The sequence below is a fragment of the Somniosus microcephalus genome, chromosome 12 (assembly GCF_052327205.1).
Source record: "Somniosus microcephalus isolate GS21.2 chromosome 12, FLI_Smic_1.0, whole genome shotgun sequence".
NCBI classification, from domain to species: Eukaryota; Metazoa; Chordata; class Chondrichthyes; order Squaliformes; family Somniosidae; genus Somniosus; species Somniosus microcephalus.
Window position 1 is genome coordinate 147,429,180 of NC_140998.1, and position 23,473 is coordinate 147,452,652.

Here is a 23,473-nt window from a genome sequence, read left to right on the forward strand (position 1 = left end):
TGCAGCAGCCAATTTGTGTACCGCAAGGCCCCAACAAACAGCGCTGAAATAAATGACTAAGGAATGATAGACTATTAGTGATGAAAAGACTGATGACAATGTGCAGCAAACAACCCACGATGGCAAGGATGCAGAAAATCAGACATTGTGCTGAGACAGCGTGCACCCACTGGCCTTCCGTTTCCAGGCTTCACATTTACTTCCCTCTGATATATACTGTACTTCATTCCCCCACTTGCCTTGTCTGATGGTGCATGCAGCGGACTTGGGCTGTCCGTGCTGCTGTACAAAGTGTCCTTGATGGCTGGGGTGATTCCTGTTTTGTTCATTTTATCTCCCTCCTTTTGACCCAATTGCAACCCATCAACAGATGCAGACGTGCCTTTTGAAGCTGCTCTGCTGCTAAATGTTGGCACGGGTTTAAACTTGGACAAACATACGCAGCTTTAAGATAACCTCACCTCAAAACTCTGTGCAAAATGTACATAGATGCCAGGTGAAGTTCACTCAATCCTCTGCCCATCAAACACTCCCAAGTGAGTCACAGAATGGGATAGATGCATGGTGACCCTAACTCTACTCTTCCTCAATAATGTGCCTTAACAAATTCAAGGGAGTGCCTCTTGCTCCTAGCAGCAATTTGAATTTTTATAATTTAAAAACAGCAAATGCTGGAAATACTCAGGTCCGGCAGCATCTGTGGAGAGAGAAACAAAGTTAATGTTTCAGGTCATAGGGCTGGAGGAGTTGCAGAGAGAGGGTGGGGCGAGGCAAGGCTGTGAAGTAATTAATGGTCGAGGATGAGGATTTTAAATTTAATATATTAGGGACAGGAAGCCTATGATGGTCATTGAGGATGGGAGCATTTGACGAATGACACTTAATTCAAGGACAGGACACCAAAGGCTGAGTTTTGTACAATCTGGAGTTGAAGCATGGGAGACCAACAAGAAGAGTATTGGAATAATCGAGTTGGGAACATAAGAACCTAAGAGCAGGAGTGGGTCATTTGGCCCCTCGAGCCTGCCCCGCCATTCAATAAGATCATGGCTGATCAGATCTTGGCCTCGACTCCACTTCCCTGCCCGCTCCCCATAACCCTTGACTCCCTTACCATTCAAAAAATCTGTCTATTTCCACCGTAAATATATTCAATGACCCAGCCTCCACAGCTCTCTGGGGAAGAGAATTCCAAAGATTCACGACCCTCTGAGAGAAGAAATTCCTCCTCATTTCCAATTTAAAAGGGTTTCCCCTTATTCTGAAATTATGCCCCCTAGTTTTAGATTCCCCCAGGAGGGGAAACATCCTCTCTGCATCTACCCTGTCAAGCCCCTTCAGAATCTTGTATGTTTCAATAAGATCCCCTCTCATTCTTCTAAACTCCAATGAGTATAGGCCCAACCTGCTCAATAACCTGGAAGTGACGCAACTATCTGTAAGGGTTTTGGCAAAGATGGGACTGAGGTAGGGCCAGAGACGGGAAATGTTGTGGAAGTAAGTAGTCTTAGTGGTGGATAGGATGTGGGTTTCAAACACAATGCAGGATTGAATAGTACACCAAGGTAACGAGCAGTCTGGATCAGCTTTTGCGGTGTGTGGCTGGGGAAGGTGATGGGGTCGGTGGCACAGGAGCAGAATTTGATGCTGGAGCCAAGGTTGCTGGCATATTTTCCCAATATTCAGCAAGGAAGTTGTGACTCACCCAGGATTTAATGTCAGACAAGCAGGTGGGCAGGTGAGGGGTCGAGAGGACTGGTAGAGTTAAAGAAAGAACTTGCATTAATATTGCGCCTGTCACGACCTCAGGACATCCCAAACCGCTTTACAGCCAACAAGTGTAGTCACTGTTGTAATGTAGGAAATGTGGCAGCTAATTTGCACGCAGCAAAGTCCCACAAATAACAATGACATAATGACCAAATAACCTGTGTTTAGTGATTATTGAGGGATAAATACTAGCGAGGACACTGGCAGAACTCCCTAGCTCTTTTTCAAAAAGTGCCATGGGATCTTTTAAATCCATCTGAGAGGGCAAACGTTCGGATGCTTACGTCTCATCTGAAAAACGGCACTTCTGACAGTGCAGCACTCCCTCAGTACTGCATTGGAGTGCCAGCCTACATTATGTGCTTAAATCTCTGGAGTCGGACTTGAACACACAACCTTCTGACTTGGAAGCAAGAGTGATACCACTGAGCCAAAGCTGATCTCTATGGGTTGAGCGTCATCAGCGCACCTGTGAAAGCACTGAGGGCCAACATCTAGATCAAGATGGGTGGGGGTGAGAATAGATCCTTGGTGGACTCCAGCAGTGATCTTGTGGGAAAGGGAAGAAAATCCATTGCTCGCGATGCATTGGTTCCATTCAGGTGGGTGGAAAATGAACCAGGCAAGGACACTCGCATGGAGCTGGATGACAAATGAGGTGCTGGAGGAGGTATGATGAGCTGAATGTTTTAGATCCCAAGAGAAAAAGGAGAGATAAAGTATCACAGCCACACAGGACGTCATTCAATACTTTGGCATGTACTGTTTCAATGTTGAGAGGGGCCAGACTAGAGTGTAGCATCTGTGTTTCTGAGAACTTAGGGCCAAATCATGGGGAATATTAGACTGTAGCCTCACACAACAACAATGTGGTAAAATGTCCCAGGGCTCTTCAGGAGTGATTATCAAACAAAATTTGACACCAAGCCACATAAGGAGATATTAGGGCAGATGACCAAAAGCTTGGTCAAAGAGGTCGGTTTTAAGGAGCGCCTAAAAGGAGGAGAGAAATTTAGAGAGGCGGAGAGGTTTATGGAGGGAATTCCAGAGCTTTGGTCCTAGGCAGCTGAAGGCACGGCTGCTAATGGAGTGAATAAAATCGGGGATTCGCAAGAGGCCAGAATTAGAGGAGCGCAGAGATCTCGGAGGGTTGTAGGGATTGCAGAAGTTACAGGGCTAGGGAGCGGCGAGGCCTTGGAGGGATTTGAAGACAAGGATGAGAATTTTAAAATTGTGATGTTGCCGGATCGAGAGCCAGTGTAGATCAGAGAGCACTGGTGATGGGTGACCGGGACTTGGTGCGAGTTAGGATATGGCAGCAGAGCTTTGGATGAACTAAAGTATATGGAGGGTGGAAGATGGGAGGCCGGCCAGGAGAGCATTGGAACAGTCAAGTCTAGAGTAACAAAGGCATGGGTGAGGGTTTCAGCAGCAGATGAGCTGAGGCATTGGTGGAATCAGGCGATGGTATGGAGGTGGAAGTAGGCGGTCTTAGTGATGCAGCAAATATGAGGTCGGAAGCTCATCTTGGGGTCATATACGGCACCAAAGTTGTGAACGGTCTTGTTCATCCTCAATCTGTAACCTCATGGCCCGACATATCCCTCACTCTACCATTACCATCAAGCTAGGGGACCAACCCTGGTTCAATAAGGAGTGTAGAAGAGCATGCCAGGAGCAGCACCAGGCGTACCTAAAAATGAGGTGCCATCCTGGGGAAGCTGCAACACAGGACTACATGCATGTTAAAAAACAGAAGCAGCATGCTATAGACAGAGCTAAGCAACCATCTTCAGCCAGAAGTGCCGAGTGGATGATCCATCTCGGCCTCCTCCTGAGGTCCCCACCACCACAGAAGCCAGTCCTCAGCCAATTCGATTCACTCCACGTGATATCAAGAAACGGCTGAGCGCACTGGATACAGCAAAGGTTATGAGCCCCGACAACATCCCGGCTATCGTGCTGAAGACTTGTGCTCCAGAACTAGCCGCACCTCTAGCCAAGCTGTTCCAGTACAGCTATAACACTGAAATCTATCCAACAATGTGGGAAACTGCCCAGGTATGTCCTGTCCACAAAAAGCAGGACAAATCAAAGCAGGACAAATCCAACCCGGCCAACTACCGCCCCATCTGTCTACTCTCAATCATCAGCAAAGTGATGGAAGGTGTCATCGACAGTGCTATCAAGCGGCACTTACTCACCAATAACCTGCTCACTGATGCCCAGTTTGGGTTCTGTGAGGACCACTCGGCTCCAGACCTCTTTACAGCCTTGGTCCAAACATGGACAAAAGAGCTGAATTCCAGAGGTGAGGTGAGAGTGACTGCCATTGACATCAAGGCAGCATTTGACCGAGTGTGGCATCAAGGAGCCCTAGTAAAACTGAAGTCAGTGGGAATCGGAGGGGGGGAAACTCTCCACTGGCTGGAGTCATACCTAGCACAAAGGAAGATGGTTGTAGGTCAATCATCACAGGCCCAGGACATCACTGCAGGTGTTCCTCAGGGCAGTGTCCTAGGCCCAACCATCTTCAGCTGTTTCATCAATTACCTTCCCTCCATCATAAGGTCAGAAGTGGGGATGTTCGCTGATTGCACAGTGTTCAGTGCCATTCGCAGCTCCTCAGATAATGAAGCAGTTCATGCCCGCATGCAGCAAGATCTGGGCGACACTCAGGCTTGGGCTGATAAGTGGCAGGTAACATTTACGTCACAGAAGTGCCAGGCAATTACTATCTCCAACAAGCGAGCATCTAACCACTGCCCCATGACATTCAACGGCATTACCATCGCCGAATCCCCCACCATCAATACCCTGGGGGATCACCAATGACCAGAAACTTAATTGGACCAGCTGCATAAATACTGTAGCAACAAGAGCAGGTCAGAGGCTGGGTATTCTGTAGCAAGATGCACTGCAGCAACTCGCCAAGGCTTCTTCGGCAGCACCTCCCAAATCTGCGACCTCTATCACCTAGTAGGACAAGGACAGCAGGCGCATGGGAACACCACCACCTCCAAGTCACACACCATCCTGACTTGGAAGTATATCGCCGTTCCCTCATTGTCGCTGGGTCAAAACCCTGGAACTCCCTACCTAACAGCACTGTGGGAGTAGCTTCACCACATGGACTGCAGCGGTTCAAGAAGGCGGCTCACCACCACCTTCCCAAGGGCAGCTAGGGGTGGGCAATACGCCTATATCCCATGAACGAACATAAAAAAAAATCCTCATAGAGTTGCCAGGGAAAAGGATGGACATGGTGGCTAGGGAACGGAGTTTGTGGCGTGGACCGAAGACAATGGCTTCGGTTTTCCCAATATTGGGTTGACATGGCTATAGGCCTAATTCTGCGAGGGCTATTACAGCTCTAGATCACTTCAAGAAGACAACCAATTCAGTGGCATCAATAATTTTAACAATCAAGTATAATTAGTTACACACAGGTAACAAAAGATGGATATTATCCCAACCCTTTGGAGAACAGGCGATCACGTCTTGAAACTGTCTGTCCCTTTGTTCTTTGCTCCTGTTCTGCCCTTCCATCTTGAGGCACTTCTTTATATACCTCCAACACCTTGTGGTATCCACATGACCATGGCATCATCCAGTCAGTCAGTGACACTGTAGCCTCCTTAACCCATATATATCCCCTACTCTTTTCAGCAGTTTTCCAACAGACACAACTTAAAACAAACTGCAGTAAGACCATTTAGGATTACACAACTTGTGGGAGCATTTGATCCCATCAGCTGGGTTGGATTTGAACTTCTGTACCACTCAGCTTCACCACTCAGTCCTCTGACTTGTCTTTTAAGGTTTTCTAAATGTGCAAATCTTTATTTTTCATATGGCTCTGTGAAACAGATTGTAAAGTACAGAACCATAGAGGAGATGAGAATTCACACTGTACTATTAATAAATAATTGCTCTTGGCAAAGACCTCAGATTGTTGAAATGCAGTTTAGTACCCAATAACTATCTGGATTATTGGTGCAATTGGATTCTGATAAGCGCAAGACAAGTTTCACCAATCATTTTTTATGCTTGAATCAGAATTTCTGTAAGCCTAGCTGTAAACAATCAATTTGCAAATCTTATGGGGCATGGTTCATTTTAATCTTCCATTTACCAACTTGTCTAAACAAAAGAAACATTTTACACAAAAGTTATTGGGCTATTGAGGCATGCTACGCTCTCAGTTTGATTGTGAATGGAATGTATTCAGTACGCTCAGTATTAACCCGGGGTTAACGAGCAAGTAGACCAGCAGTTTATTTCATCTCAGTTTTCTCTCTTTATCTCACAAAGGTGGTGACTCCTGGGATAAGATTCCACAGATGTTGGCTCTCCTCTAATACCTCACCCAAATAGCTGTAGTTTGTGTGTGAACCTGGATTGTTGGTGGCTGTAGGCACTTTGACTTTAAGGGAGCAGTGTAGCTGAGTCCGGTTCCATCGACACTTGATGTCTACTCGGGTGGACATATCTAACCAATGGAGTGGGGTTCCTGACTGATCTCTCCCTCGTATTCCTAGCTTTGGGATGCAGAGGATTCAAATTGAAATTTTGGTTTGTTGAAATTATAGACTCGTCAATCTGCTGTGGTGGAGAATTGGGGAGACTTGCTGCAGGGATATGGGTGAGATGAGCGTGAGTGGAGGGTAGGATACACCTGTCTCTGATGTCTTCCTGTTGCTGCTTCTCTCCATCTCTCTTCTGCTTTCTGTCTGTCTCTCTGTCCTCTGCACATTTTCTCCCCTTAATTTTTTATTTCTTTCTCTTCCCGCTTCATTTCTTTGTTCTTCGTTTCTTCCGGGTGGGAGGTGGTGGGTGGTATGGTGTTTTGTGATGGGGAAAGGAGCCACCAGCAGCTGCTTGCTGCATTCAGGGTGAGGGTTGCGGGGAAAATGTGGCCTCAACCTTTGCATATCACCCCCCTCACACCCATTACATCCCCTCCCCACCACACATCACACCCATCTCTATCCTTAGCCCTTTCCCTTGAATTACCCACTCACCCTGTATTTCCTCCCCCCCCCCCCCCCCCCCCTTCCTCGCTGCACTGTTGGTCACCTCACCCACAATCCTCCATCCAAACTCCCCACTTTGACTCACCTCACCCAAGGCTGGGGGAGTTGCCCTCTTCTCCTTCCTACCCTCCCTTCCTATCTGTTTCCCTCAAAGAAGCTATGTTTGCTTTCAAAATTTATAGAGTCATAGAGTTATACAGCACAGAAAGAGGCCCTTCGGCCCATCGTGTCCACGCCGGCCATCAAGCCCTGTCTATTCTAATACCATTTTCCAGCACTTGGTCTGTAGCCTTGTATGCTATGGCGTTTCAAGTGCTCATCTAAATGCTTCTTTAATGTTGTGAGGGTTCCTGCCTCTACCACCCTTTCAGACAGTGAGTTCCAGATTCCAACCACCCTCTGGGTGAAAAAGTTTTTCCTCAAATCCCCTCTAAACCTCCTGCCCCTTACCTTGAAACTATGCCCCCTGGTTATTGACCCCTCTACTAAGGGGAAAAGTTCCTTTCTATCTACCTTATCTATGCCCCTCATAATTTTGTACACCTCAATCAGATCCCCCCTCCGCCTTCTCTGCTCTAAGGAAAACAACCCCAGCCTGTCCAGTCTCTCTTCATAGCTGAAGCACTCCAGCCCAGGTAACATCCTGGTGAATCTCCTCTGCACCCTCTCCAATGCAATCACATCCCTCCTATAGTGTGGCTGCCAGAACTGCACACAGTATTCCAGCTGTGGCCTAACTAGCATTTTGTACAGCTCCATCATAACCTTATATTCTATGCCTCGGCTAATGAAGGCAAGTATCCCATATGCCTTCTTAACCACCTTATCTACCTGTCCTGCTGCCTTCAGGGATCTATGTACATGCACACCAAGGTCCCTCTTTTTAAAAAAAATAATTAAATTAGAATGAGGAAAGAAACTTCCTGTTTGTTTTCCTTTCTTCCTAGAACAGAAAACAACAGATGTGTCATCAGAACACTGTCATTTATTTTTTGCTCTCTGACACACGCGCTCAAAGCCTTTTTAAAAATAAATCTATAAATTTTGCCTTGGTGCAACTTTTGAAATTTGTCTTTTTTGGTTTTCAGTCGAGTCGAGCTCTGGACAAAAGCATCAAGTCCAAGCCCAGAGGCTGAAGCTTGCAAGTAAAAACTTGAATGAAGGCATTAAAAGATAACTCGATGGATAAATTTAATCAATGTACTTTTTAAAAATAAAAAATTGTGTAATTTTGGACATGAGCAATGTCAGTTACTGAGGGGGAAAAGAATAGTAGGGAAAAAAATCAAAACATTTTGTGCTTTGTGGGAACCTACTGGCCAATCACAGGGTGATACACTGTCACCATAAGATAGCAACTATTGTCTGTCACACTTTAACATTGAAAATACCTATCACAGAGCTACCTCGTAGAGAAGTAGGCGGTCCTACAGGTACTTGCAATGAGTTTTCAGTGAAACGTGTGTCTCCATGTGCTGAATGTATATAAGAGATTGGAGTGAATAGTGTTTGCTTTGTTTGAATCTTACAAAAGTGGGAGTTTTGAGTACATTGGAATTCTGTTCAATAGTAGTGAATGGGAAAAGTGTTGGTTCCATTGGAATTCTATGCGATGGAAAGACTGGTATTTAAACTATCCCAGTTGAATATAATTGAAAGGGTATGTATGGTGTTTTGGAATTTTAAGCAATGGGAGTAGAATTATTTGGCTTACCTTTATCTGGAATCCAACTATGAGAGTTCACATGTATTTCTTCAGATTTCAATCTGATTTTATTACCGTACATTTTGAAAGGATCTGCAATGCTGCACTCTGATCTGCTGTACAGAGTTTTCTTGCAGCCCATTTAGTGAGAGTTACTATTAAAGCATGTTTTTGTGACTTTCTGCCTTTAATCCTGGTCTCCTTTTGTTTTTATAGCAGGAAGAATAATTTTACCTGTTCCCTCAGCCTGAAGTCCTTGGCTCAAGACATCTTAAATTTTACCCTCGACAAGTCTCTCCGCCTGCGATGTAGCAATTGGGAGGCAGAAGAACTCACTAATGAGCAGGTACTCTTGTTAAGGGAGCATCTCTCAATTTATTTGAAATATTGCAAGCATATTACTCCATGCAATTTTTTTGGGAGGATAGGTCACTTCCCATTTCATCTGGGATTCTGGAAAGGGCCCCAACAACTCCTTCAGTCATTCCTGGTGATTGCCAATAAGACTTCCACTGCCATAAAATCACCCGTCACCACTCCTGCCTCAGCCCATCTGCTGCTGAAACTCCCATCCATGCATTTGTTACCTCCAGACTCGACTATTTCAATGCTCTCCGGGCCGGCCTCCTATCTTCCACCCTCTGTAAACTTCAGCTCATCTAAAACTCTGCTGCTTGTATCCTAACTCGCGCCGTCCCGTTCACCAATCTTCTCTTATTGGCTCCCAGTCCGGCAACGCCTGGATTTAAAAATTGTCATCTTTATGTTCAAACCCCTCCTAAGCCTTATCTCTACCTATCTCTGTGACCTCCTCCAGCTCTACAACCCTCTGAGAACGTTCTTCCAACTCTGGCCCCCTGTGCATCTCTGACTTCCTTCACCCCACCATTGGTGTTTTGCCTTCAGCTGCCTAGGCCCTAAGCTCTGCAATTCCCTCCCTAAACCTCCCTGCCTCTCTACCGCTTCTCTTCCTTTAAGGCACTCTTTAAAACTCCTCTCCTAATGTTTCCTTCTTTGGCTATCAATTATTTAGTCTAATTATGCTCCTGTGAACCACCTTGGGACGTTTTACTATGTTAAATGCAAGTAGCTGCTGTGTTTAGGGATATAGTGTTAGATTGGCACTGCAGTCACGACAAGTGATTTGTTTTGAACCTTTTTTTAATTGAGTGTCAAGTCAAGTTTTCTTGTCGAGCACACACTTACTGACCAATCCATTTTAATGTCACTACGATTCAGTAAAGTACAGTGGCAGATGGGAAATATTTGTTTAATGGCCACTTTAAAAAAAGAGACTTGCATTTCTGTAGCACAAATCACGACCTCAGGATATTCCAAAGCACTTTACAGCCAATGAAGTACTCTGAATTGTAGTCACTGTTGTAATGTAGGAAATGTGACTGCCAAATTGTGCACAGCAAGCTCCCACAAACAGTAGTGTGATAATGACCAGATAATCTGTTTCAGTGATGCTGGTTGAGGGATAAGAATTGGCCACGACAACGTGAGAACTCCCCTGCTCTTGTTCAAAATAGTGCCGTGGGATCTTTTACGTCCACCTGAGATGGCAGGTGGGGCCTCGGTTTAATGTCTCATCCGAAAGACGGCACCTCCGACAGTGCAGCACTCCCTCAGCACTGCATTGGAGTGTCGGCCTAGATTTTGTGCTCAAGTCTCTGGACCACAACCTTCTGACTCAAAGGCGAGAGTGCTACCTCTGAGCCACGGCTGAACAAAGAGAGGCCAACTCCACACTCTGCCAGTTCCATGAGCTATGTCAAAATAGAGTTCGACACAATTAGCCATCTCCTATTACCACTAGAGTGCGCGTATTTCACCAGCCAGTGCCTTGCTGCATGCGGTAAATGTATTCCTATGTATTTGTACGTCTTTGCAGATTTAGGTGATGTTTGAAGTCTCTGTCTTACTTTTGCGTTCTGTTTTGTGCTGTCAGGTAACGTATGCTGCACAAGATGCCCAGGTGTCTGTGGCTCTGTTCTTTCACCTGCTGGGATTCAGCTCTGTACCACTTAAAGATGGTGCCCCATCTGAATGCGAGCCCAGCTGGAAGCAGATGCTGGCAAGGTGCCAGGGCCTGGTGGATATCCCGTTTAAGGGCAAAATGGGAGGTAGCAGAGGGGAGGATGGAACGGGAGAGACGAACTCTCAGCAGAGGCGGAGAAACAAGAAGCTTGGGGCCAACCAGAAATCTTCGTCAGATCTGAGCACCACAGATCCGAGGAAAATCCAGCACAAACCCCTGGGTGTGGGATATTCCGCCAGGTAAAGGGGGTACAGTTTGTTAATTTCTAACTTGTTTCTGTCTGAACTGTCTATTGCATCTATGTTGTGGGGCTTTCCCTGCCTGATATAAAATGATCAGAAGTCACCCTGGTGCTACTGTGTGATAGCTGATGGCTAACTGCTATATAAGGCCGTATGTATCTGTGGGCTGTGCTTTGAGAGGGGGAATGAGGTAGGTGGAAGTTGCCACAGGGAAAGGGGCTGGAAAATTTACGGTTGTCCTTTTCCTGCTCCACCCATAACTTTCTCTTTCTTCACCGCCCTGTGCCCCCCAGATTCTGACTCTTGCTGGGTTATGATTTGCTGGCTGCCCTCAGTTACCTCATTTACATAAGAACATAAGACATAGGAGCAGGAGTAGTCCATTTGGCCCCTTGAGCCTGCTCCGCCATTCAATAAGATCATGGCTGATATGATCTTGGCCTCAACTCCACTTTCCTGCCCGCTCCCTATAACCCTTGACTCCCTTACCATTCAAAAATCTGTCTATCTCCACATTAAATATATTCAATGACCCAGCCTTCGCAGCTCTCTGGAGAAGAGAGTTCCAAAGATTCACGACCCTCTGAGAGAAGAAATTCATAGAAACATAGAAGATAGGAGCAGGAGTAGGCCATTCGGCTCCTCGAGCCTGCTCCGCCATTCAATGCGATCATGGCTGATCATCCAAGTTCAGTACCCGGTACCTGCTTTCTCCCCATACCCCTTGATCCCTTTAGCCTTAAGAAATATATCCAACTCCTTCTTGAATATATTTAATGAATTGGCCTCTACTGCCTTCTGTGGTAGAGAATTCCACAGGTTCACCACTCTCTGGGTGAAGAAATTCCTCCTCATTTCTGTCCTAAGAGGCTTACCCCTTATCCTTAGACTGTGACCCCTGGTTCTGGATTCCCCGACCATCGGGAACATCCTCCCTGCATCTAGTCTGTCCAGTCCTGGCATAATTTTATAAGTTTCAATGAGATCCCCTCTCATTCTTCTAAACTCCAGCGAGTACAAGCCCAATCGACCCAATCTCTCCTCATACGTCATTCCTGCCATCCCAGGTATCAGCCTGGTAAATCTTCGCTGAACTCCTTCCATGGCAAGAATATCCTTCCTCAGATAAGGCGACCAAAACTGCACACAATACTCAAGATGTGGTCTCACCAAGGCCCTGTACAACTGTAGCAAGACATCCTTGTTCCTGTAATTAAACCCTCTCGCTATGAAGGCCAGCATACCATTTGCCTTCTTAACCGCCTGCTGCACCTGCATGCTTACCTTCAGCGACTGGTGCACAAGGACACCCAGGTCTCGTTGCACTTCCCCTTCTCCCAATCTATTGCCATTCAGATAATAATCTGCCTTCCTGTTTTTGACACCAAAGTGGATAACCTCACATTTATCCACGTTATATTGCATCTGCCATGCTTCTGCCCAATCACCCAACCTGTCCAAATCATCCTGTAGTTTCTTGGCATCCTCCTCACAGCACACACGCCCACCCAGCTTTGTGTCATCTGCAAATTTGGAGATATTACATCTAGTTCCCTTGTCTAGATCATTAATATATATTGTGAATAGCTGGGGCCCAAGGACCGATCCCTGCGGTACCCCACTAGTCACTGCCTGCCCCTCAGAAAAAGACCCATTTATTCCAACTCTTTGCTTTCTATCTGCTAACCAGTTCTCTATCCAAGTCATACCTTGCCCCCAATCCCATGTGCCTTAACTTTACATGCTAATCTCTTATGTGGGACCTTATCGAAAGCCTTCTGAAAGTCCAAATACACCACATCCACTGGTTCTCCCTTATCTATTTTACTAGTTACATCCTCAAAAAATTCCAGTAGATTAGTCAAGCACGATTTACCTTTTGTAAATCCATGTTGACTTTGTCCGATCCGGTCACTGTTTTCCAAGTGATCTGCTAAATCCCTCCCCATTTCCGTTTTAAATGGGTGCCCCCTTATTCTGAAATTATGCCCCCTAGTTCTAGATTCCCCCATGAGGGGAAACATCCTCTCTGCATCTACCCTGTCGAGCCCCTTCAGAATCTTATATGTTTCAAGAAGATCCCCTCTCATTCTTCTAAACTCCAATGAGTATAGACCCAACCCGCTCAACCTTTCTTCATAAGACAACCCCTTCATCTCGGGAATCAACCTTGTGAACCTTCCTCTGTGAATACACTTGGCCCGTGAGCCTTGTGAACGCTGGTAACCTTAGGCTGGCCTGATGTTACATGCACTGTCCTCCTCCCCCCCCCCCCCCCCCCGCCTTACCCCACTGCTCCACTATTTGCAACGGAGCCTTTCACTCTAGGATGCACTGGGAGCCCGAAGTGGAAATCGCCAGGGTGGCCTAGCAGGGAGGGAGACCCTGTATGTAGATCTCCAGGACGGCAACAAAATGAATGCCTTCAACAAAATAAATTCCTCAAAAGAAATTTCAGGCTGGGGTATGATTTTGTCATTTAAAAATGAGGAGTGCTTTGAACAGAAAATACTGCAATTTCCTTTCTCTTTCCGCCCCTCTCCCCCACCCCGTTTAAGTGAAGAAAGCATCTCTGCACACATGTCCTTCAGCTCATTCTTCTAAACTCATTGGAGTTTTGAAGAATGAGAGGGGATCTTATTGAAACATATAAGATTCTGAGGGGGATTGACAGGGTGGATGCTGAGAGGATGTTTCCCCTGGTGGGGGTATCTAGAACTAGGGAGCATAGTTTCAGAATAAGGGGTCGCCCATTTAAAACGGAGATGAGGAGGAATTTCTTCTCTTAGAGGGTCGAGAATCTTTGGAATTCTCTACCCCAGAGAATTGTGGAGGCGGAGTCATTGAATATATTCAAGGCGGAGATTGACAGACATTTGAACTACAGGGGGTATGGGAAGAGTGGTGTTGAGGACAAGATTGGATCAGCCATGATCTTATTGAATGGCGGAGCAGGCTCGAGGGGCCGATTGGTTGACTCCTGGTTCTTATGTTCTTATGTTCTCCCCTCTCTTACTCTCAGTCACCCTGAACATCATGTGGCAGGGACACGTGACACTGCTGACCTGTGACGTGTAATGATGGCGGAACATAAACCTGTCACCATTACACGTCACGTGTCGCGTGTCCCTGCCGCATGCTGTTCCCTCTCTCTGGGGCGGTGAGCAGGTTTCCATGAAATCATTAAAGCCAAGTGACCCTTTCCGCTGAATAAGAATTTACTGTGATTTTAAAATTTATAGTTTTAATTAAATTGCTTTGCCACAGCCTGAGCGTAGAACAGGCAGAGTATTTAACCTCCTGCCACAGCACCTAACATAAAGAACCTCCAGGCCATTGTGTGTATTTGATTAACCTTCATGCAAAATGCAACCAGAGCTGCAAATTAAAAAATTATGACGAGTTAAGTTTACTACATTGTCTGAAAGACTTACTGCGATCGGTTCCACTGCAAATTGAATGAGATTTAAACTCCTAATTATATCGGATTTTCACAGTACTCAAGATGCATATGATTTTGTTCGTAGTACTCTTTCTCCCAACCCTCCAATGCTACCAGCCCCAGTATTTCCCGTCTGCCCCCCACCCGCCGTCTCCAGAAGGCGTTTCTCTCTGCTGCTCGTGATTCCATAGGTACTGGGCACCTCATGATATCTGCCGCGACGTAGCCATTCTCTGTAATGTGCGCTTCAGCAGTGAATGGGGTATTGCAGACACTTCCAATACGGCCCTCCCGTGCACTTTAGCAAGTTTCCTGAATAAAAAGAAAGCGCCAGCATTTATATCGTGCCTTTCACGACCTCTGATGTCCCAAAATGCTCCACAGCCAATGAAGTACCTTTGACGCATAGTCACTGCTGTAATGTAGGAAACGTGTGCAAATTAGCTGCCACGGCAAGCTCCCACAAACAGCAATGAGATAATGACCGCTCATTTTTTTTTCCATTATCAAGAATTCCTTGATGTATTTAAGAGTGACAACCTGGTGCAGTTTTATTAATACAGTTGTAAATGGGTTTATCACCAAAAAAATAAGCATTTTTAATCAGGGTGCCCAGTCCTCCACCTGTGAGTAACCTGATTTAAAATCACTGAAAGTGACATTAAAAAACTATACTGAACCACTTAATATTTTCATTAGTGTACACTAGTCAGTTTCTTAGTAAATGTTATAATTTTTTGATATGAGATACTTTAAAAACGTGCCAACTATTGTTTGTGCGCCTACGACAATCACAATTTGAAGAGCGTTCCCGAACCAGCATGGTCGGCGGAAGCTTGCAATTCCGACCTGGGGGCATGGCCACATTTGTGGGCGGCACCTGATCTGGGCAAACTGAATCTTAAGCCGGCATAAAACATTGCGGAAAACATGAGCCTAAGTGGTTTTGGGCGTAACTCAGCGACATTTTAAATTCCTCGATCTTTTGTGCTGGATTGGCAGGTTCCGGAAAAAAAAACAATGGAAATGACCAGAAACTCCCCCCAGCCCCAGATATTTGACTGTACTGGGGAGGGTAAATGGGGTTTAATGGCACTTGGGGGCAATCCTGGGCTATCTTATCACTGGAGCATTTTTGGGCATTGGTAACACTAGGAAATGGTCTTGGGTGACAGAACTGAAGTGGTGCTGCTGGAGTTTGACAGTCTGTGTCTGTCTCTCTCAATCTCTCTCCCTCTCCGTCTCTCAGCTGTAAGAAAATGTAAACATTATTACTATCGACAACCCCACGTGTTTTGTTTAATTAGAACTTTTAAAATTCAATTTGCTTTTTTTTATTTGATAAATTTCTATGAGCAAAGACACTATTTGTCCCTATCTCTGTGTCTGCCAGCGATTTTTAAAAGTTTACATTTTCTGTCAAGGTAAAACAGATGATAATCAGGCAAGATCATTATAGAGGCTGTTTGCTTCAAATTCAGCTAAATGTTTTTGAAAGTTGATGAGTCACAGAGGAAAAATAAAAGTTGATGAGTCACAGGAGAAGAAAATTAAAATTGATGAGTCACAGGAGAAAATTAAAATTGAGCCACAGAGGGGGGGAAAAATTGCTGAGTCAGAGGTAAAGTAAAAATGGTGCAGGACACGGTGTGTAATGGCTTAATGGTCAAAAAGCTGCATGCACCATTCTGAATCGATCTTCAGCTGAGCTGAGATTCTCAGGCACGGTTATTGCCCTAGAATAAATATTCTATATTTCTGGTAACACGTGGGTCATGATCTATATCTCTCCCTCTCCCCATCCCCACCAAAACTAGCAAAACCCTTTTTTTCCCCCCCCATTGGGAATAAGTTGGGCTTTCTTCCTGGGCATCTTTTTGTTTCTCGGAGATCTATTATCCGGAACCCTAATTATCTTCTGTGTCCTTCTGTACCTGGATCTCTTTCCAGAATTCCAGCCCTACCATTCCTGAAGTGTAGTGGACACAATACTTTGTGTGCTCCCAATACTGCTTTATAGAGTACTAGCTGGGGGAGCGCGGCTTTGCCAGGGCTGTTTTGGGCTGGGGGAGCCCGGCTTTGCCAGGGCTGTTTTGGGCTGGGCGGTTTAAATTGAGTGCCAGGCTTTGGGGTCTCTCTGTGTCCCTCTGTGAATCTGCTGCCGGGCAACATTTCTACCTTTTAATACCTTGAAAGATGAAAGTGAAAGTACTTATAAAACGTTTTTGGTAAATCTTATGTTATTTTTAAAAGAGATACTAACTTTCAAAGTAGTTTGAGCTGGAAGCTGAAGTCATGGCAGTGAAACAATGGCTGCCACATCCCCGAGATGAAAACGATTAGTCCCGCCCACACACACACACACACACACACCGATTGGCCAACCATCAGGGGACCGTACTGTAGGATTGGTCAATCGTGATGGCACAGGATTGGTCGAACCTTGACGTCAGTCAATCAATGCTAGCAGATAATGAGTTTAATTTTGAAGGTTTTTTGCATAAGGCGCGAACAATTTTCGTCCGACCGAAAAGTAAATACGCTTACCAGTGTCCCGGAAGCGTAAGCTTTCTTCAGAAGTAATGCGCGCGTAGGTACGGCGTATAACTTTCGAGCGCATAGCCGGACAGACGCACACCCGAGGACAGACAGACAGACGGATAGACAGACAGATCGATTCCTTTATTATATACTAGCTGAAGTGCCCGGCGGTGCCGAGGCTTTTTCGAGGGCATGTTGTTGTTGGAAGAGAGAGAGAGAGCGACTGGGGGGAAGAGAGAGAGCGACTGGGGGGAAGAGAGAGAGCGACTGGGGGGAAGAGAGAGAGCGACTGGGGGGAAGAGAGAGAGCGACTGGGGGGGAAGAGAGAGAGCGACTGGGGGGAAGAGAGGGAGGGGAGGGGTGGGGGGAAGAGAGAGGGGGGAGGGGGGAGGGGGAGGGCGGGGAAGGGAAGGAGGGGGAGGGCGGGGGGGGAGGGCGGGGAAGGGAGGGCGGGGAGGAGGGGGGGAGGGAGGGCGGGGGGGGCGGGGGGGGAGGAAGGAAGGGGAGGGAGGGCGGGGGGGAAGGGCGGGGGAGGGGAGGGGGGGATGGAGGACGGAGGGGAGGGAGGGCGGTGGGCGCCCCCCCCCCCGAGGGTCGCAGCCCCCGAGGGTTGCGCCCCCCCCCCCCCCCCCCCCCGGAGGTGAAGACCGGCGATTGCGCGCGCAGCAGGAGCTGAGACGCGGCGTCTCTCTCGGCCGGCGGGCCCAGTTGCCAGGGCAACCGTGACGCTGACCAAGCCAGAGAGAGAGACGCTGCATCTCAGCTGCTCCTGCTGCGCGCGCGGCCCCCCCCCCCGAGGGTCGCGGCCCCCCCCCTGAGGGTCGCGGGCCCCCCCCCCCCGAGGGTCGCGGCCGCCCCCCCCCTCCCCCCGAGGTGAAGACCGCCGATTGCGCCCGTTGCCAGGGTAACGCTGGACGCTCAGCAAGCCCCGGCAGAGAGAGACGTCTCAGCTCCTGCTGCGCGTGCACCCTAGCGGCGCTGGGCTGAGGCTCGGCCCTCCAGCCTTCGAGTGGGGCCGGGAGGTGCCTAGCTCGGGCGTGGGTGCGGAGGAGACGCCGAGGCTTCTAGGCCTACCTGGAAAAACGGGGAAAGGTAGGAAAATTAATGAGATTAGATAAGTTAATTACTTTCTAAATCATTTTTTTAAAAAACAATATGTGTTTTAAAAGCAACGTTTTTTTTCAAGACGCAGAAAGCGGGAAAAAGAAAGGAAAAGTTTGGAATCAAGATGGCGGCGACTCACCTCGGTTCAGAACGATAAAGCCCGGCCACACGCGCACCGATTGGCCCGGCGGCACACGCCAGCAACCCGGCGTACGATTGGTCGAGCTCGAGGTCACTCTGTCGCTAATGAGCGAATAATGAGATGCTAATGAGCGGAATGTTGAAGGTTTTTGGGATACCGCGGGCGCAATTTTAGCCCGGCCGAAACGTAAATACACTTAAAACCGTCTCGGAAGCGTAAGCTTTCTTTGGAGGTAACGAGCGCGTAGGTACGCCCTGTAACTTTCGAGTGCATACCCGCAACGCACACGCGATGACAGACAGATAGACAGAATGACAGAAGTACCGATTTATATATATAGATATAGATTGATGTTATTTCACTAACTTGCTACTGACTATTCACCCCAATATATTTTGCTTTCACAATAGTCTTAAATTACATTTTTATGACGACTACAATGAGAAAAACAGCTTAATGCACTTTCTGAAGTTTATAGAATGCATGTTTATAGAATTAGTAGCTTTTGTTTTGTAATCCGCAGCTTGTCTTTTCTCGCTCATACTCGCACGCAACTTCTCGCGGTATATATTTTACCTGAATAAAGATTTTAAACGTGTTCTCTAGCTTCTATTTAAATAATTCTTAAGAAAAATCTTTGAGCCGAAATTGCGAGAATATTTCATCAGTATAGCTGACCGAACAGTACTGATGCATCCTGGGAAATTAGGTACACCGCACATGCTCAGACTGCACAATCCAAATGCAGCTCGCGGAGTCACAGGTCTGGGAAAAATTATCAAGTCTAAGCCTAGGCTTTTAGTAGAAGCTGAGGCCTTCAAGTAAAAATTTAACAGATAACGGGCATTAAAAGACACAAAAGGCAGCTTAATTATTGTGAAATGTTATTTTTAAAATTTCATTTAAACTCTTAAATTTGGACAAATTTGTGGGAGAAAATGGCAGGTGAGAAATGTTTTCAGAAAGCGATTTGTGGGAACCCAGTGGCGAGCCTTTGCACTCGGAGTTAACATTGGCAAAACCCATTATAAATCTGGACAAAGGAATTCATCACGGGGGGGAATTTGACACGTGGTGTGACAAAAACGAGACACTAGGAAGTCGAGTCATGCAGGCAGGAAATGAGTGCCGGCATAACATTTTTAATAACTTTTTGATAGATTGACTGGCTCTGTGGCATGGACACCTTTCGGTTTAAGCTCTGGTGTCCAATTAGAATGTCAATCTCTGTTGGCACTTGGAGCTATACCTCAGTATACCATTGATGGCAGTTGATCTTTCCGGCTCTGTGCAGTGTAGGAAGTGGTTCTAGTTTTTTTTTCAAGTGAACTGATTGTGCTTTATTTCACTGTTTGCAGGAAATCGCCACTCTACGACAACTGCTTCCTCCACGCTCCGGACGGCCAGCCTCTGTGCACCTGCGACAGGAAGAAGGCCCAGTGGTACATAGACAAGGGCATCGGGGGTAGGTTGATCTCCTCTCTGGGAGAAAGAGACTTGTCTTTTCTGAGAGTACGAACGATGCTGTCACTGCCCAGAGTAATGAGTCACAGGAAAAATAAAAATGGTAATGGGGACCATTGAGAAGTAACTTGATGGTCAATAACTGCATGCGCCATTCTGAATCGCTCTTATACTGATTGACAGATTCCAGTCATCGATTGTTGCCCGATAGTTGTCATGCATGACTTTTTTTAACATCGTTTACTGTAAGACCTTTCTCATGTCTCACTAATGATAGGCCCTACATGTTTTAATTGTAATGTAATTAGTACCATTGTGCATTTCTGAGAGAAACACAGGTCATTGTAATATATTTAGTTTTTATGTATTTTCCTATATAACCGTTCTTGCCCTCCATCTTCCTTGGTCTGCTTCCCTTTTTCTTCCCTTTCCTTTTTTCTGTCCTCTTATCCATATCTGTCTTTCCTTCTTTCAGTGCTCCCCAATTTATCCATCCTTTATATTCCCTCCTTCCTATCCATTTGTTTTCCTCCTTTTCCCCATAGCTCCTTTTCCCTTACTCATGCCTCTTCCCCTCCTCTGCATCTCAGTTCCCTATCCCGCAGTTCCCCCTCCATTCCACCATCCAGCCTTTCCCCCATCCCTCCCCTCCCTTTCCTTCCACCCCCCCATCCCTCCCTTCCCCCCCCCCCCCCCCCCCAATCCCTGGACTCAGTAACGATAGTAAAATTATATAATTTTTAAGAATGTCAGTTCATTCATACTCTTAAAAGAATCTAGTTAGAACTTTCCTGGCGTTAAGCACTCTGCTTCAGACATCATTACAGCCTTGGTCCAAACATGGATAAAAGAGCTGAATTCCAGAGGTGAGAGTGACTGCCCTTGACATCAAGGCAGCATTTGACCGAGTGTTGCGCCAAAGAGCCCTATTAACATTGAAGTCAGGGGGGAAACTCTCCACTGGCTGGGGTCATACTTAGCACAAAGGAAGATGGCTGTGGTTGTTGGAGGCCAATCATCTCCGCCCCAGGACATTGCTGCAGGAGTTCCTCAGGGCAGTGTCCTAGGTCCAAGCATCTTCAGCTGTTTCATCAATGACCTTCCCTCCATCATAAGGTCAGAAGTGGGGAGGTTCGCTGATGACTGCACAGTGTTCAGCGCCATTTGCAGCTTCTCAGATAATGAATCAGTCCATGCCCGCATGCAGCAAGACCTGGACGACATTCAGGCTTGGGCTGATAAGTGGCAGGCAACAATCGCGCCACATAAGTGCCAGGCAATGGCTATCTCCAACAAGCGAGCGTCTAACCACCGCCCCTTGACATTCAACGGCATTACCATCACCGAATCCCCCACCATCAACATCCTGGGGGTCACCATTGACCAGAAACTTAACTGGACCATCCACATAAATACTGTGGCAACAAGTGTAGATCAGAGGCTGGGCATTCTGACGAGTGTCTCACCTCCTGACTCCTTTCCACCATCTACAAGGCACAAGTCAGGAGTGTGATGGACTACTCTCCAATTGCCTGGATGAGTGCAGCTCCAGCAACACTTAAGAAGCTCGACACCATCCAAGACAAAGCAGCCCGCTTGATTGGCACCCTATGCACCACCTTAAACATTCACTCCCTCCACCACTGACATACCGTGGCTGCAGTGTGTACCATCTACAAGATGCACTGCAGCAACTCGCCAAGGCTTCTTTGGCAGCACCTCCCAAACCCGCAACCTCTACCACCTAGGACAAGGGCAGCAGGCGCATGGGAACACCACCACCTCCAGGTTCCCCTCCAAGTCGCACACCATCCTGACTTGGAAGTATATCGCCGATCCTTCATCGTCGCTGGGTCAAAATCCTTACCTAACAGCACTGTGGGAGTACCATCACCACACGGACTGCAGCGGTTCAAGAAGGCGGCTCACCACCACCTTCTCGAGGGCAATTAAGGATGGGCAATAAATGCTGGCCTTGCCAGTGACGCCCACATCCCATGAACAAAAAAAACGTCTGCTGTAAATTATTGACTGTGGTATGGCCAAGACATCTGTTTTTGTTCCTCAAGTCTAAAAGTACTGCATCTTGAATCTTCATATAGAGCTCATCAACGAGGACCCATTTGTTGTGAAGTTGACGTTTGAACCGTCGGGAAGACCCGAGTCTCAGCAAGACTACTACCTGACAACCAAGGAGAACCTGTGTGTCGTGTGCGGCAAGAGAGAGTCTTACATCAGGTGTGCTCTTGAGTGCTAAACATTACTGCCTTTTACTCGCCCCACTTGGCTTACAAAGTACACTCCCATCTGTATTATTTGCCGAAGAGCATGTTGTGGTATTTTGCCCAGTCTGAGCCGATCGAGTGATGGTTGACATGAATTAGCCTGTGTGTATCTCTTGGCTTTTCATGGCTCGAGCACTTCCAGATCAGCCTCTGGACTGGTTTGAATGTATCAGAACATTACGACATAAGTGTGTTGATGTGCTGAACAACAATAACGACGACAAAAATAACTTGCATTTATATAGCGCCGTTAACATGGTAAAAGATCCCAAGGCGCTTCACAGGAGTGATTATCAGACAAAATTTAACATCGAGCCACATAAGGAGAAATTAGGACAGGTGGCCACAAGCTTGGTCAAAGAGGTAGGTTTTAAGGAGCGTCTTAAAGGAGGAGAGAGAGGCGGAGAGGTTTAGGGAGAGCATTGCAGAGCTTAGAGCCCAGGCAGCTGAAGGCACGGCTGCCAATGGTGGAACCAGCTCATCATGTTTGCCAAGTAAACCAGAGTGCTCCCAGCGCCAGGGCCAGGTTGGGAAACCCAGAGAAAAGCTGGCTCTCTGTCAGTGCCACAACAATGTAGACTGGTAGGCTTATATAGGTACATAGTGGTTATGTTGTTGGAATCGTAATCCAAAACCCCGGGCTAATAATCCGCAGACGCGAGTTCAAATCCTACCATGGCAGTTTGTGAATTTCAATTCAGTTAATTAGTTAAATTTGGAATAAAAAACTAGTATCAGTAAAAGTGACCATGAAGCTAATGATTATCATAAAAACTGGTTTACTAATGTCCTTCAGGAAAGGAAACCCGCCATCCTTACCTGGTCTGGCCTGTATGTCACTCAGACTCACAGCAATGTGGTTGACTCTTAACTGCCCTCTGAAATGGCCAAGCAAGCCACTCAGTTGTAACAAACCGCTACAAAAAAATATAATAAGAATAAAACCGGACGGACCACTCGGCTACGACATAGGCATTCAGACACAACAAAGGCGCTCTCAGCCCAGTCGACCCTGCAAAGTCCTCCTCACTAACATCTGGGGACTTGTGCCAAAATTGGGAGAGCTGTCCCACAGACTAGTCAAGCAACAGCCTGACATCGTCATACTCACAGAATCATACCTTTCAGCCAATGTCCCAGACTCCTCCATCACCATCCCTGGGTATGCCCTGTTCCACTGGCAGGATAGACCCACCAGAGGTGGCGGCACAATGGTATATACTCGGGAGGGAGTGGCCCTGGGAGTCCTCAAAGTCTTATAGCATCAGGTCAAACCTCTTGCTGCTTACTACCCTCATCTGATGAATCTGTACTCCTTCATGTTGAACACCGCTTACCAAGGGCACAAAATGTACTCTGGGTGAGGGACTTCAATGTCCATCACCAAGAGTGGCTCGGTAGTGCCGCCGATGACAGCTGGCCCCATCCTGAAGGACATAACTGCCATACTGGGCTTGCGGCAGGGTGAGAGAACCAATATGAGGGAAAAACCTATTTAAACTCGTCCTCACCAATCTACCTGTCGTAGATGCATCTGTCCATGACAAAATTGGTAGCAGTAACCACCGCACAGTCCTTGTGGAGACGAAGTCCCGTCTTCACACTGAGGACACCCTCCATTGTGTTGTGTGGCACTACCACCGTGCTAAATGGGATAGATTCAGAACAGATCTAGCAGCTAAAAACTGGGCATCCATG

The 23,473-nt window shown here is 46.9% G+C and overlaps 1 protein-coding gene across 1 annotated transcript in view; it reads left to right on the plus strand.

Annotated features, from left to right (window-relative positions):
• The window catches only part of exd2 (exonuclease 3'-5' domain containing 2), a 46,028-nt gene that overhangs the window by 14,501 nt on the left and 8,054 nt on the right, over nt 1-23,473 (plus strand). The window contains exons 3-6 of the mRNA XM_086003644.1: nt 8,728-8,857; nt 10,466-10,794; nt 19,385-19,491; nt 21,593-21,728. Of these exons, the coding sequence (XP_085859770.1) occupies nt 8,728-8,857; nt 10,466-10,794; nt 19,385-19,491; nt 21,593-21,728 (702 nt within the window). The remainder of the gene's footprint in view (nt 1-8,727; nt 8,858-10,465; nt 10,795-19,384; nt 19,492-21,592; nt 21,729-23,473) is intronic.